Below are 15,986 nucleotides of genomic sequence, written 5' to 3'. Positions count from 1 at the left end.
GTTTTGGTGTATTTGGACTCTGCATAAGTCCCGAAATTTTTTAATCAAATTATGCAGGCATTGTAGAGATATTTATAAAACAATCTTGCCTTCCTCCAAACGAGCCGTTTGTAATTTGCCCCATTTGTGACGCTTTTCCCAAGTGTGACATCAGCGGATATCTCCATATATGGTAGAGATTTACCTGAAGAGCTTTGCACGAGTCTGCCATTTTACGCCGACATTGTAGACAAAGAGCTCTTCCTTTTTCTGTTTCCTCTTGGTTCGGGCAGACTGGCTCTTACATGCACATGCATCCTTCGCTGTTGCCATTTCTAATACAACGCAGCGGATAGTTCTAACTTATATTTGTCAGTAAACTAAAGCACTAAAAACTACAACATAGCTGGTGGGGAGAAGACGCAGTCGAAGTTGAGGCACATAAATAAGACTGTCCACTATTGGCGTCGTTAGACCTATTTTAGGGGACCCCTCTAAAATATTCGTAAGCCCCTCTAAATCATTTGGTGTTTTTTTTGTTTTGTTTTTTTTTACAAAAAAATCAATGTAAAATGCAGAAATATGAGTTTACAGAAGTAATAATTTAACCTGTTAGTATTCATTATGATTACAAATCATTTCAAGACCCTTTGTCAGCGCTTATTATCCAATCCAATCCGTTCCATCAGTAACGCCCCCAATAGTATACTGAAAATCCAGTTCATGATTTCACTGTTACCTTTGAGCCAGACCGCAGCAGCATTAAGGCTATGTTTAGTGCGTTCACAACACTGCAGGCTCTCCGTGTGTAACATGTTTAGCCACATCCAGTGATAATGGTACTTTATGATGATACTTTAATTTTACTAAGAAATGCAGTTTAATTGCCGTAATTCAGGTGATTGTTATTAGATCAGGGTAGTGGCTCCAAGATGTATTTGGAGATGCATAGTTAGCCGCTTGTCAGGGGGACCAATATTACCGTATTATTGCGGCTATAAGGTGCACTAAAATCCTTTTTATGTTCTCAAAAATCAACAGTAGCACCTTATAACCCGGTGAACCTAATGTACATTCAATTCTGGTTTGGCTTACTGACCTTGAAGCAGTTTTATTTGGTGCATGGTGTAATGATAAGGGTGATCAGTACCATATTTTCCGCACTATAAGGCGCACCAGATTATAAGGCGCACCTTCAATGAATGGCATATTTCAAAACTTTGTTCATATATAAGGCGCACCGGATTATAAGGCGCACCTATGCACCCATTAGATGGAGCTGCGCTAAAGGGAATGTCAACAAAACAGTCAGATAGGTCAGTCAAACTTTATTAATAGATTACAAACCAGCGTTCTGACAACTCTGTTCACTCCCAAAATTAATAAACAGCTGTTGTATTATTTTCCCCGAGGTAAAGTCAGTGACGTGGTGTTTTGTTTATCTCTTAACAACAGCAAGGTATAACATGTAGTGCAACATTTATATCACATAGTGGAGGGGAACTTTTCCCTGATTCAATAAAGACGTAAAAAACAGTGATACTGTTACGGTAAATGAAACGATAGTGCAATCACAATATAGTAACACTCGAAGTAGTATATCAATAACTCAACGTTGCTCAAACGTTAATGTCACACAACACACAAAATAAACATGTAAAGCTCCTTTATGAAGTTATTCCTCATCCACGAATCCCTCGAATTCTTCTTCTTCAGTGTCCAAATTAAAAACCATTGATTCGTTTGTTAAATTCTCTCGCTGCTGCTCTATTCCCGTGTTCTACTGCGTGACTGATCGTCTTAAGTTCAAACTCTGCGTCGTAAGCGGGTCTCTTAATAGGAGCCATTTTTGAGTTAGAAGCGCTTCTTCTTCTACGGGGGAAAATGAACTTGGCGGCTGCTTGCCGTAGAAAAATAACTTCTTCTTCTATGGGGGAAAATGAACTCGGCGGCTGCTTACCGTAGAAAAATAACTTCTTCTTCTACGGGAGAAAAATAAGTTGGCGGCTGTTTACCGTAGTTGCGAGACCTAAACTTTATGAAAATGAAGTTTAAGTTTGTTGTGGCTCAAAATTGGTCCATATATAAGGCGCACCGGACTATAAGGGCACTGTCAGCTTTTGAGAAAATTGGAGGTTTTTAGGTGCGCCTTATAGTGCGGAAAATAGGGTATATGGCAGTCACATATAAGAGATACATGTGGACTGCAGGCTGACGCCCTCTGTTCAATTAATTACTCGCAAGTACAAGTCGGCAAGCAAGACCAAAAATGTGTTGTTTCATTGAGAATAAGGAACATTACACACGGTGCTCAAAAATCTGTCAAAATGTACGATGTTAGTAAGCGACAAAGCTGTACCACTTGATGGATCATTGGCGCGTTATGGCTACCGACCAATCAACAATCAGCAACGTGTCTTTAAGTCTCCTCTCTAAGAAAGGCCTCACTTGAAATAAGAGCCTCAGTTTTCTTTTCCTCCTTTTCTGCAGATGACACTGTCCCAGCAGAGAGGGAACCGGGCGAGGTGGTGGACAGTCTGGTGGGCAAACAAGTGGAGTACGCAAAAGAGGACGGAGGCAAACGAACAGGCATGGTCATCCACCAGGTGGAGGCCAAGCCTTCTGTCTACTTCATCAAGTTCGACGATGACCACCTGATTTACGTCTACGACTTGGTCAAAACGTCGTAAGACTCAGCCGACGCCCAGGTCCCGTCTCCCAGGACACATCGACCCAGTACATGTTTCGCAGACCCTTAAAAGGCTTTTGGCGGGCTTCTTTCAGTGTTAACTAAGTTGTACTTTGAAAAATTTGAAAAATACAGCATCATATAATCCAAGCGTATCAAAACATAACAATATGACTGAGAAATGTAGCCATCGTACTCAAACGATTGTGAGCTGGTACCATCCACTAGAGGAGACAAACTCATCAAGTACTCACAAAATATTTGTTAGTATTGCCATCCTCAAGTCCATTACTGTCACAAATACTGGAATTCTTCATTTAAGCTCACATACAATATAGAAATCTAAACGATGCTACACCAAACCTTTAACAATGTTAGCTATGTATCTTCTTACATAACTTTGTAATGTATGTATTTTAATAACACATTGTTATTGATATTACGCAGTGTTTTACGTCGCAATCATTTATTTGTGGCGGTTACATTTGGCCTACCTGTTGTCCTCGCTCATAAATAAACACATTAAAATGGGACTGTGTGGGAATTAGAGGTGTCCCGATTCCGATTCAGCAAAAAAACATGGATATAAAATCTTTGATTCAAGCACTCCCGGAACTTGTTTACTTGACAGCCAGTTGACATTTAAAAGTCCTCCGATAAGCACACAAGGTTGGTCTTTTCGTGTATTTTAGTCAAGCCATTTACAAAAGGTAAACATGGTAGGCTATAGGGTACTCGGGAGCTCGCAGCTACACAACAGCTTAGCCCACAATAGCACACAAGCTAAACATAAGTGTCTTTAAATGAACAATATTGCGGTTTTAAATAGCACATTTGTCAAATATAGTACCGTATTTTTCGGAGTATAAGTCGCTCCGGAGTATAAGTCGCTCCGGAGTATAAGTCGCACCGGCCAAAAATGCATAATAAAGAAGGAAAAAAACATAAGTCGCACTGGAGTATAAGTCGCATTTTTTGGGGAAATTTATTTGATAAAACCCAACACCAAGAATAGACATTTGAAAGGCAATTTAAAATAAATAAAGAACAGTGAACAACAGGCTGAATAAGTGTACGTTATATGAGGCATAAATAACCAACTGAGAACGCGCCTGGTATGTTAACGTGACATATTATGGTAAGAGTCATTCAAATAACTATAACCTATAGAACATGCTATACGTTTACCAAACAATCTGTCACTCCTAATCGCTAAATCCCATGAAATCTTATACGTTTAGTCTCTTACGTGAATGAGCTAAATAATATTATTTGATATTTTACGGTAATGTGTTAATAATTTCACACATAAGTCGCTCCTGAGTATAAGTCGCACCCCCCGGCCAAACTATGAAAAAAACTGTGACTTGTAGTACGAAAAATACGGTATTTAATATATATATTATTTACACAAACAAAGTCGTAAGTGTATTATAAAAATATCCAGTAACAAATGTGTCCGCATCATTGAACTTATGGCGTCTTTAGTTGAACTGAATTAATGGGTGTCAACAAAAAAAACTATTGTCACCCTACTTTAACTTAAAGACAGCATACGTCCATTCCAGATGGTTAATAATAAATATATTTTTTCATACCTACCATTGTTCTTTGAGTCATTTCACTTGACCAAACATTGTATTACATTCCAAACGTATTACTGCTGATATTGTATCAGATCGATGCCGGTATTGGCGAATACTCGTATCGGGACACCCCTAATGTGAATGTAGCTCGTCGCTCCAAGTCCGTACATTAGATTGCGTCGTAACTCCACTTGAATTGCAACTTTTCGTGTGGACAACTTCCATTTAGCGAATGTTTTGACCCCTCTAGATTCTGGCAAGCATCCAATCTATCGACTTTTTTGGTGTTTTTGGTGTTAACACTTTTGGAGACTTAACGTGAAACGCGGCTTCGACTGACGTTAAAAAAAAAAAAAAAGCAACAGAAGTAAGTTTGTATTTCGAAACATATTTTAGATATATATATATGTATGCTGACATTTTGCTCAAACAACATCCTTTAAAAAAAACAACTATATGGGTCAAACGATACTGAAGCATCGACGCATTATGAAAAACAAGGAGTGATACTGTGTCCTCCATACCTTGATGTGTGTCACTTTAAGAAAAAAAATCATGTCGTTACAAATCGATACAACTCCTGTGTCATTTGACTGTGAAGCGTCACACTGTGTTTATCAGAAAACTTATTTTGGCGGACAGGTGACAGCTCGTACTGAAAGTATTCAGAGGAGTGGTGTGTCGTGTTTGACATCGGTTTTTGTCGCCATCATCGATGTAAATGGAATTAAGTGCAGCTGAGATAGTCTTCATCCCCCCATGACTCCGAAAGGGACAAGCGGTAAAAAATAGGTGAGTAGATGGAAAAAATTCCAAAGTGTGGGGTCATTTTGATCTTATATCGGCAAATAATGTAAATGCTCTTTTTATGTTTACTATTTGGTTCATTGACGAGAGCGTCACATTTCATCATCCTTTCTGCACAGCTGTTTGTTTAAAAAAAAAAAATAGTTTGCTCTTAATTTTATTTGTTGGTGTAATGTAGTGACTTTCTTAATCCAGCAGATGTCGCCATTATGAAACCCCAAGACAGTGTCAGTGCATCATCAATACAGCCAGTGGGTGTGCCACACACTCCCCACTAATGGCCAGTTATGGAGATAGACGATGCAATCGCACACAACCCAACACGAAATAGTAAGTACGGTCTTGTGGGAAATGGGTATACATTAAATTAGGATTTAATATTTTGAAGTACATTTTTTACTTCTGCCACTATTTTTATCCTGTTAAAAACCTCTTAGTTTAATTAAGATGTATTGAATGTGTGGGAATTTCCACCTATTGGTGAAATTCTTATTGTCATCAATTTGATTGACTAATATTTGGCAATATTGAGCACATCGCAATAAAAAAAAAAGTCAAATTTAAAACTAATTTTAGTGATTTCACAGCTCATTTGCTTTATTTGCTGTCACATATAGGTTTAAGTGAAGATAGGACAAAACCAACCTCCAAATTCAGGCTTAATGACATTTTGGGACAATCATTTTGTCGAAGGATGACGACAGATCATATCAAAACTGGACATACCCCCAAGAACAGAGCAGGGTTTTGTACAGAACAAAGCGAGGGACATGTAGTACAATACTACTAAAAGAAAACAACTTCATTTCATTCATCGTGCAATAGAAACTTAATCTTAAGATGACTGCGGTTGGAATCTCTGATTTGAAACAAAAAAAGGGAATTATTTCCTGCTTTTTGTCATTGCCAAAACCGCTTCTTGATGTATTTTTTTTATTTTTTCCAAGTGTTGCAGGTAGTGTTTCTATGATTTCACTTAAGCCTTTTGTATGTGTTCATGTCGTGTTTCCAATGTAGGACTTTCACACCTTTTTGTGTAATAGTTTGTGATTTACAACATCTCTGCGCTTCCTCCAGTTGTTCAAAGACAGATACACAGTACAGGCCAAAAGTTTGGACACACCTTCTCATTCAATGCGTTTTCTTTATTTTCACGACTGTTTACATTGTAGATTGTCACTGAAGGCATCAAAACTATGAATGAACACATGTGGAGTTATGTACTTAACAAAAAAAGGTGAAATAACTGAAAACATGTTTTATGTTCTAGTTTCTTCAAAATAGCCACCCTTTGCTCTGATTACTGCTTTGCACACTCTTGGCATTCTCTCGATGAGCTTCAAGAGGTAGTCACCTGAAATGGTTTTCACTTCACAGGTGTCATAGTTTTGATGCCTTCAGTGACATTCTACAATGTACATAGTCATGAAAATAAAGAAAACGCATTGAATGAGAAGGTGTGTCCAAACTTTTGGCCTTTGCTGTATATACTTGCTGTTGAAATTTGGGACAAAACAAAGCAGGAAAAAAAGACGACATGGACAATATTTCTCGGGCTGATCATGCAGTTTACTTAATGTTTTTTTTGTTTATTTAAAGCCTGATGTTTGGGCTTAAAGTCTTTCAGTCGCTGTTCACTCACAACACAGAAAATCAGCGTGTGATGTTGTCTGCCAGAGGGTGTCCAAAGTACGGTCAGAGGGTCTCATTTTCTACTGGCACCTAACATATTCTAAAATTTGATTTGTAATTATTATTGGAAAATAACAGTATTTTATTTTTCATCTGCTCTAATCAGCTCTCCAGAATTTCGTGATCGCACCAATTAACACAATTTAAGCGAACCCTCGCAAATGAGGTGTATGCCCAAGTGTCCAATGCCACGATCATTTCGGCCAATCAGATTAGTCTCTGAGCGACGCTCAAACGCACACGTCAACTTTCTTATCTTTGTTTCTTGTGTAGACCAAGCAGTTCTGTTCACTGAACAGAAATTGTCGTTGTTTCGCGTCGCTCACACCGACTTCCTTTTTCCGTCTACAGCGTTAACGTGGGTGAGGTGGTATATAAACATTTACTTCCTAGTTTACATGTTTATATATTTTACCAGGGTCGGGCCGTGCGTTTCTCACCAAGGCCTTCAGTGATGTCCTACTTAGTCCGACTTCGGCGCATTTAACATTCCATAAACCTGCTTCAGCAATTAAAACATATCTTACGTAGTACTGTCAAAATTAAAATAATTGTATAAAACAATCAATCAATCAATGTTTACTTATATAGCCCTAAATCACGAGTGTCTCAAAGGGCTGCACAAGCCACAACGACATCATCTGATCCCACATCAGGGCAAGGAAAAACTCAACCCTATGGGACAATGAGAAACCTTGGTGGGGGCCGCAGATGATAGGTTGCTGGCGGCCATCCTCGCTAATCGCTCGGCTGTCAGGCCTCCCGAGGCTCCTCCTCCGGAACCCAGGCGATTGAACCAAGGCATAACAATTTTGAAGTGAACCAAAGCCAGAAACATCAATTAAGTATTTTCCATTTTTTTGTGTTAAAATCATGTGCTTTGTGTGGTTAACGGTAAAACACTAAGAAGAAATTCATGAAATCATAAGTTCATTTAAGGTTATTGGAAAAAAATAAGCCTCATTAGATTGATGCTTTCTAAAAAGGCATTTTAGGCCATGACAATCACACAAAAAAGACAGCAAAATCCTGGAGGGACTGTCTGGAACACAACGTTCAGATAGCTCAACATGTGATTAGATGACATTGGATTAGTTTCAGTGTCTCCAATGTACTTAAGTGGCCACCTGCGTCCTTCCAAAGTCCTGTATGTGGCCCTCGTGTAAAAAGTTTGGACTCCTCTACTGGAGAAACTTGTATTATTAAATAGTTTTTGTATTACACATGACACAAAAAGATCAAACTACGAAGAAACGTTCTTTGTTTCGTTTCGGTTAGGCCAATGATTTTAGCGACAGTTATATTCTTTTTTTTTTTCAAAAAGGTTACACATTTCTGGCTGTTTTAAGCCCTTTTATTATTTTTTTTTTACAAGTTTGTTTTCAAATTATTCTTTTTAACTGTAATATGTGGTTACATAAACTAATATATTTAAGAGTGTTTATGTTGGAGTGCAGCTGGGATAGCTCCAGCACCCACGCCACGGTTAAAGGGACAAGCGGTAAAAAATGGATGGATGGATTGATTTTCAAATTTTTACCACCATTGGCATTCCCAAATTAGCGAGTCGGTTCATCAAGTAAGAATTTTGTTCTGTGGAAGAAACAAAACCGTAGCAGTTAGCCACCTTATCATGTTTGTGTCCTTTACACTCGGGACGTAGCATTATGAAAATGTATCAGAGTAAACATTTGTATTTTCACGATATTGTTGAATGTGCTCAAAAATAACTTCTACACTAAGGTTGTATGGTATACCGGTATTAGTATAGTACCGCGATACTAATGAATCATATTTGGTACTATACCGCCTCTGAAAAGTACCGGTCCGCCAACCCCCCCCGAACCCCCGTCGTCATCACGTCGTGTCATTGCTGGTTTACGAGCAGACTAGCATGTTCGGCAGCGCACAATCACGGAGTACTTACAAGCAGACACAGTGTGTAGACAGAAAAAGGAGAATTTAAGCATTTTGGCTTAAAAACTAAAGATAAAGGTGAAGTTATAACACTGAAACGCCCACCAGAAGAGGTGCTTTAAGACATGGCTAGCTAGCTAGCGGCTAAAGTCCAGCCCTAGTCAGCAGTGTTGTAGCTACTTCTAAATCACAAATTCTCGCCTCCATGGCGACGAATAAAGTATGTTTCTTACAAGTATCATCCCTGCAGGACGAGGAATAGCTAAACATGTTTCACTACGCACCGTAACTCACCGGCGTCACAATGTAAACAAACGCCATTGGTGGATCTACACCTAACATCCACTGTAATGATACCAAGTACAGGAGCGTATCTAGTCGATACTACTATGATTACGTCAATTTTTTTTGGCATCAACTTCAACATCTTCTTTCCTTTTTAAAAAAATCATATTATGTTAATAAAGTCAGAAAATATGTCCCTGGACACATGAGGACTTTGAATATGACCAATGTATGATCCTGTAATGACTTGGTATCGGATTGATACCTAAATTTGTGGTATCATCCAAAACTAATGTAAAACATCAAACAACAGAAGAATAAGTGATTATTACATTTTAACAGAAGTGTAGATAGAACATGTTAAAAGAGAAAGTAAGCAGATATTAACCGTATATAAACGAGTAGATTAATAATTCATTTTCTACCACTTGTCCTTAATAATGTTGACAAAATAATAGAATGGAAAATGACACAATATGTTACTGCATATGTCAGCAGCTAAATTAGGAGCCTTTGTTTGCTTACTTACTACTAAAAGGCAAGTTGTCTTGTATGTTCCCTATTTTATTTAAAGACAAACTTGCAATAAGAAACATATGTTTAATGTACCCTAAGATTTTTTGTTAAAACAAAGCCAATAATGCCATTTTTTGTGGTCCCCTTTATTTAGAAAAGTATCAAAATAATTTTAAAATATTGGTATCGGGACAACACTATTATACACACACAAAATATTTTAAACAAGTTTTGTTTAAAAAAAGTAAATTAACACACTCTGCTTTTTGGCTGAATAAATGTTAAATATTGCTCTGGCTTCTTAAGAGCCATATCATTTTTATTTGAACGCTTGAATAGGTTTATCTTCCGTTTTAATTTATAAAAGTTTAAACGTGTTTTTTGTTTTTTTTGTAAAAAGACTGCTTTTATTTATTGTTGCATGTTCGGTCTATGCGTGACGCACAGGTTTACTTCCTGTTGTAGACATATTCTTCCAAGTACATTTCAGTGTGTTTATAAAAATTTAGATTGGGGCAGTGGCGGTGTATAAGTCAGTGGTACCGCTTGTAGTAGGTTGATTCCAGTGGAAGTGGCAGGAAAACCATTTCACTGCAAAAAGTCAGTGTTCAAAAACAAGAAAAAACAAAACAAAAATTAGGGGTATTTAATTTGAACTAAGCAAAATTATCTGCCAATAGAACAAGAAAATTTGGCTTGTCAAGACTTTCCAAAACAAGTAAAATTAGCTAACCTCTATGAACCCAAAAATACCTTAAAATAAGTATATTCTCACTAATAACAACTGTACTACTATATGAGTATGTATTTTCTATTGTTTCATTAAAAATAAAATGGCAAAGTCCATTTGGCTGTCATCTGTTTTAATATGAGACACAATTGTGTCAAAGTCATGATTTCTTTTTTTTACATGCTTGAAATAAGAAAATATTACTTTAAAAAAGTAGTTTTATACTTGTGAGTGTTGATGACACAGCTTTGCAACAGGAGATATTCTAGTTTCAAGCATGTTTTACTCAATATAGGTCATAAAATCTCAGCAACAAGCTGTAATATCTTACTGAGATCATTTAGGACCAAAACCCTTAAAACAAGTAAAACACTCTAACATAAAATCTGCTTAGTGAGAAGAATTATCTTATCAGACAGAAAATAAGCAAATATCACCCTTATTTGAGATATTTAATCTTACTTAGATTTCAGTTTTTGCAGTGTAGCTTCCGTGGTCGGCCGACCTGGTCTCACAAGATGTAGTTTCTCTTTAAATATCCTTCTTGAAAAATGATACCACTGAATCAACGTTTTGCTCTCCTTCCTTGTGGGTTAAAAAAGTGAGTACAGGAGATGTCTCTGCTAGCTCCGCTGCCACTTCCTGCTTCCGCAAACCACAACTTGTGATTGGATACTCACTTGCGAGTGACAAGTGTGTATCCAATCACAGTCACGTTTAACGTAACGATGGTCTACTGTCAACAACTCTTGATCTGATTGGCTATCGTAACTGTCTAATAACTGAATGTCCTCGTTTGTTTACACCGCACAGCCGCCGCTAATGTTGGTTCAGAAGGCCTCTGGCAGAATTCATCCAGCGCTGGCAACTCGCTAGCTGAATTCTGATTGGATAAAAGCTGTGAGGGCACACCACTGGATTGGGGTATGTCGTTTTTTACTTTAGAATAATGCTAAGGTCTCTCGTATTCATGTTGGCATTTAAGACGAGGCGAGTTTATTTTTTAGAAACGATTCGTACACAAGGCAATTCAAAGTGCTTTACAGAAAGTTACAAGAAAGCAAAAATAATAATAAAGACAATCATAATTCCAATCAAAAAAGTGTCGATAAAATACTTTTGGTTGTCATTTGCACAGTTAAGTGTTTTCAGCTTGGATTTGAACATTGCCAACGACCTGTTTTACATCTTCTGGAAGACAATTCCAGATTTTAGGAGGATAAAACTGAAACGCAGTTTCACCATGTTTAGTCCGGACTCTAGGCGCCAGGATGAAACCACTCCCTGAGGTTCTAAGAGCTGGAGATGGTTCATATGGTTCGAACTCGTCAGATACCGTATTTTTCGGAGTATAAGTCGCTCCGGAGTATAAGTCGCACCGGCCGAAAATGCATAATAAAGAAGAAAAAAAAACATATATAAGTCGCACTGGAGTATAAGTCGCATTTTTGGGGGAAATGTATTTGATAAAACCCAACACCAAGAATAGACATTTGAAAGGCAATTTTAAATAAATAAAGAATAGTGAACAACAGGCTGAATAAGTGTACGTTATATGACGCATAAATAACCAACTGAGAACGTGCCTGGTATGTTAACGTAACATATTATGGTAAGAGTCATTCAAATAACTATAACATATAGAACATGCTATACGTTTACCAAACAATCTGTCACTCCTAATCGCTAAATCCCATGAAATCTTATACGTCTAGTCTCTTACGTGAATGAGCTAAATAATATTATTTGATATTTAACGGTAATGTGTTAATAATTTCACACATAAGTCGCTCCTGAGTATAAGTCGCATCCCCGGCCAAACTATGAAAAAAAACTGCGACTTATAGTCCGAAAAATACGCTACGTACTTTGGCACAAGACTTGTACACGAGGAGAGCGGTTTTAAAGTCCATCCCCTGACCGACTGGAAGCAAGTGCAAGTGACCTAAGCACTGGACTAATATGGTCCTATTTCCCAGTTCTAGTCCGGACTCGAGCAGCAGCATTCTGTGTGTACTGCAGCTGCTTTAGAGGGCCCAGTGAGAATGCTATTATAGTACTGCTGGAGACAAAGGCATGGACTAGTCTTCCTAAGTCTGATTTAGACATTATTCCTCTGATTTTGGCAATGTTTCAACTAGCAAAAAGCTGCAGGTGTTATTGATTTATTGTGACAGTTAAAGTTTAGGTCTGAGTCCATTATTACCCCTAGATGATGATAGTATATATTTGCACCATGAATTGATTACGTGGACCCCGACTTAAACAAGTTGAAAAACTTATTCGGGTGTTACCATTTAGTGGTCAATTGTACGGAATATGTACTGAACTGTGCGATCTACTAATAAAAGTTTCAATCAATCAATCAATCAATCAATGTTTAACCTTTCAGAAAGAGGATCTCAAGGGGACTATCAGTATTTTGTCTTTGCCACAGACAAGTTAAAGAAAATAGTTTTGCATCCACACACTGATCTGTTCGTGTTCGTATTACCTATGTCAGTTTACGCAGGTGCAGTTATCAATCACAGTTTTACTATAACCTTAATTTGAAATGCTGATGCTAACTGTCTGGAGTTTTACTGCAATATTTCATAAATATTGTTACGTCCCCAGGCACACAGTGCCAATGTTTCTTGTGTTGTCCGTCGTAAACTTTTGTTCGTGCTCAGAGACAAATTAAATTAGCCCTAATGTGCGAGGAAGTTGGACAAAGTTGCTTAAATGGCGGCTAACATCAAATCCTGGAGGGTCTGATTATTCACGTTAAAAACCTCTAAAGGCTTAGTGGCCACATGCGTGGACAGCACCTTTTAGCTCTTATTTCCAAACTTGTGTACACTACTGAATTGGGGTCTTATGGCCACATATGTGGACACTTATACTGCCATCTGGTGGTGTCAGAAGGGTATAACATACAATGAAAGTTGGGAAAAAAATTGTAAAAATAAGAATTAGCATGTCACTACACATGAAGCACACATTTGTGTACTTATGGACTAAGTACATCATATAAAAAGATGATTCTTAGTTTTTATTCTAATTAGGGTCCAATAAGCCCAAATAGCAAAGAGAATTTTTTTAAAAAGCATGTAAACAAACAGCTTAAGAGGTTTTAAACCAGATTAATTTCAGTTTTGTGTTCGTGTTTCTTGTCCTCCATTTCTACCACAAACATTTGCTTTGTGATTAGTTCAAAATTCCGTCATGTGACGGTTTGAGGGTTGAAGAGACATATTATTTCATCCTAAATTAAAAAAAAAAAAGAAGTGAGGGAAAGGTGAGTGATCATTGAAAGTCAATCTGGGGAGTGCATGAGCAGACGAGTATGTTCAAACTTCATCTTGTGGACTTGTGATGTAGATAGTTGCCAAAGCAGATAGATGACAGCTATTATTAATACCTGCACAAAAAAGACTCTGAGACGTATATATGTGTATGTAGTATGATCATCTCGACGCGCACGGTTTTTAATTGGTTCCGATATTGCAAACACACATTTTGGCAGCAATGTTCCAGTTGCTTCATTTTGCGATTATTGTTGTTGACGTCGGAATAATATGAGCTTTTTCTATCATCCTGCCTTGTATTTTATTCTATTTTTTTGTATGATTAAAAATGGTGTGTTCATTTTTATTGTTCATGAAAAAAATGTGGTTTGTGGTTCTTTGCAGTGCCGTGCTGCTTCACACAATGCCGATATTTACATTGTAGCTGCTGTATGTTATAGCTGTAACCCAACACTTGAAATGTCATAAAATAGGCCATAAACAGCCTTTGCAGTCCCTAAGTGGAACATTTGATTTGAGTGTTTTTTTTACCATTAAAAGTCAGGATGAGTTTTACATGTAACAATTTCAATGCTTAAAAAAAAACTGCCCTTTCTTTATTTTATTTTTAATTTTTAATTTTTTTAGAATTTTGCCTCACGACAAGAACACGTCTTTTCATTGTGGCTGCTTTCTAAATAGTGGAAAACTGATAGCAAGAGGCGACTAACAATGCAGGTTACTAGGATGAATCTATTCTGGCTATAAAGCCTTCTAAAAAAAAAAAAATACAACAACAAGATTTTAATACATGCTGTAAGTATGTACTGTGTGTAACGTAGGCACATTCACGATAACATGAAATATTTACAGTATTTTGCACATTTAAACATAACTTATTTTTAGGGCTCATCGATTTAACAACGAACGATACTTTTGTTGACAACATAGAGAGCACTTCCTGTGTTTACTATCACTGATAGCATGCAATGCTGAAAGTTTTAAATAAAAAAATATAAAACAGTCACAATGTCCGTTCTCACTAGAATGGTGATTAATAGGATGTTGTATCTTTCGGCACGTGTACTCTTTTCCAGCTGCTAAATTCAAAATGCTGCCCTTTTTTTTGCTGCAGCTGTTACATATACTGTAATATTGTACATGGTAATTGGGATTTGTTATATATTGTATATATTCTATACAAATATAATATAATAAGATTATAATATATCAGTATATACTGTCTATATATAGACAGTATATATGTTATATTTTATATTGCTGTTTTGGTACATTTTAGTCTACTTTATACCTGCATTGTTTTTTCCTTACCCTTTCCATCCTTTGTAACTGAGCTACTGTGTGGAACAATTTCCCTTGTGGATCAATAAAGTTAGTCTAAGTCTAAAATAATCGTCACTCCTAGGATAAAATAATGTTTCCTAGCGATGTTGTCACAGCCTTACGCTTCGTTTTATAAGATAAGAGCCATTAAGTATCGTTGTGTAGCGTGTAGATTTTTAAATTAGCCAACTTCCTAAGGTTTTTAGTCATTTATATACCAAAAACCCTGTTGAATCATTGAATCGAATTGAATCGTGAGTTGTTGTTAAATTCACATCCGTAGCAAGTACTGGATTTTTCGGACCATAGGGCGCACCGGATTAGAATGTGCACTGCCCCTGAGCGGGTCTATTTGGGTCTTTTTTCATACAAAAGGCACACCGGATTATAGGGCGCATTAAAGGGGTCATATTATGATTTTTTAAACCACTTCCTTGTGGTCTACATAACATGTAATGGTGGTTCTTTGGTCAAAATGTCTGGAACGACTGGAACTCTCTAATAACAAAAGTTCTGTGGGTGAATTATGTAAACCCACTACAGTTTTTAGCGCTTTGATAGTTCGTTTACTGACCGATATAAGTAAGAACTTTACGCTACTTTAGATTAGAAATGGCAACAGTGGAGGATGAATGTCCCATAACAAGAAGATAGAGAAAAAGAAGCTTATCGACTACGGTGTCGGCACGGACTACAAAGGCGGACACGCACACAGGACTTATGCAGATCCCAAATACAGATCAGCAGGTACCAGAAGGTAAGAAAAGTTGGTTTTGCATAATATTGCGAAACAAAACGCCAGATAATATGTCTGCTAATAGGTGCCATGTTGTGGTCCTTATACACACACCATAATAATACTCGTATGTTTAATGCGCCAACAATCCATCAAGCGGTGTGGCTTCATAGTTAACTGAAGTCGTACTAAAAACATTTTGACAGATTTTTGAGCGCCGTGTGTAATGTTTTATATTTTCAATGGAACTTTTTAAAGTTTTGGTGTTGTTTACTGGCGTATCTCTTATGTGTGACTGCCATCTACTTGTCACACTTCTCATTACACCATGTACCAAATATAATAGCTTCGAGGTCGGTAAGCACAATCAGAATTATGCCGTACATTAGGTGCACCGGGTTATAAGGCGCACTGCCCATTTTTTAGAAAATTTATG

At 37.3% G+C, this 15,986-nt stretch overlaps 1 protein-coding gene across 2 annotated transcripts in view; it reads left to right on the top strand.

Annotated features, from left to right (window-relative positions):
- LOC133638681 (spindlin-Z-like) overlaps positions 1–13,988 on the top strand; it is a 57,470-nt gene extending 43,482 nt beyond the window's left edge. Inside the window, exons 7-8 of one of the 2 annotated variants that reach the window (XR_009823665.1) lie at positions 2,470–5,391; positions 11,015–13,988. Coding sequence is in view for 1 of the 2 variants with exons in the window: in XM_062031526.1 (XP_061887510.1) it covers positions 2,470–2,669 (200 nt within the window). In the remaining variant the exon portion in view is untranslated. Of the gene's footprint in view, positions 1–2,469; positions 6,447–11,014 lie in introns of those variants that run through there. The other variant, XM_062031526.1, reaches the window with a different exon arrangement.
- Positions 13,989–15,986: the final 1,998 nt, after the last annotated feature.

The sequence above is a fragment of the Entelurus aequoreus genome, linkage group LG21 (genome assembly GCF_033978785.1).
Source record: "Entelurus aequoreus isolate RoL-2023_Sb linkage group LG21, RoL_Eaeq_v1.1, whole genome shotgun sequence".
Lineage (NCBI taxonomy): Eukaryota > Metazoa > Chordata > Actinopteri > Syngnathiformes > Syngnathidae > Entelurus > Entelurus aequoreus.
Note: the sequence above shows the minus strand (reverse complement) of the source record. Positions and strands in the feature narration are given on the sequence as shown.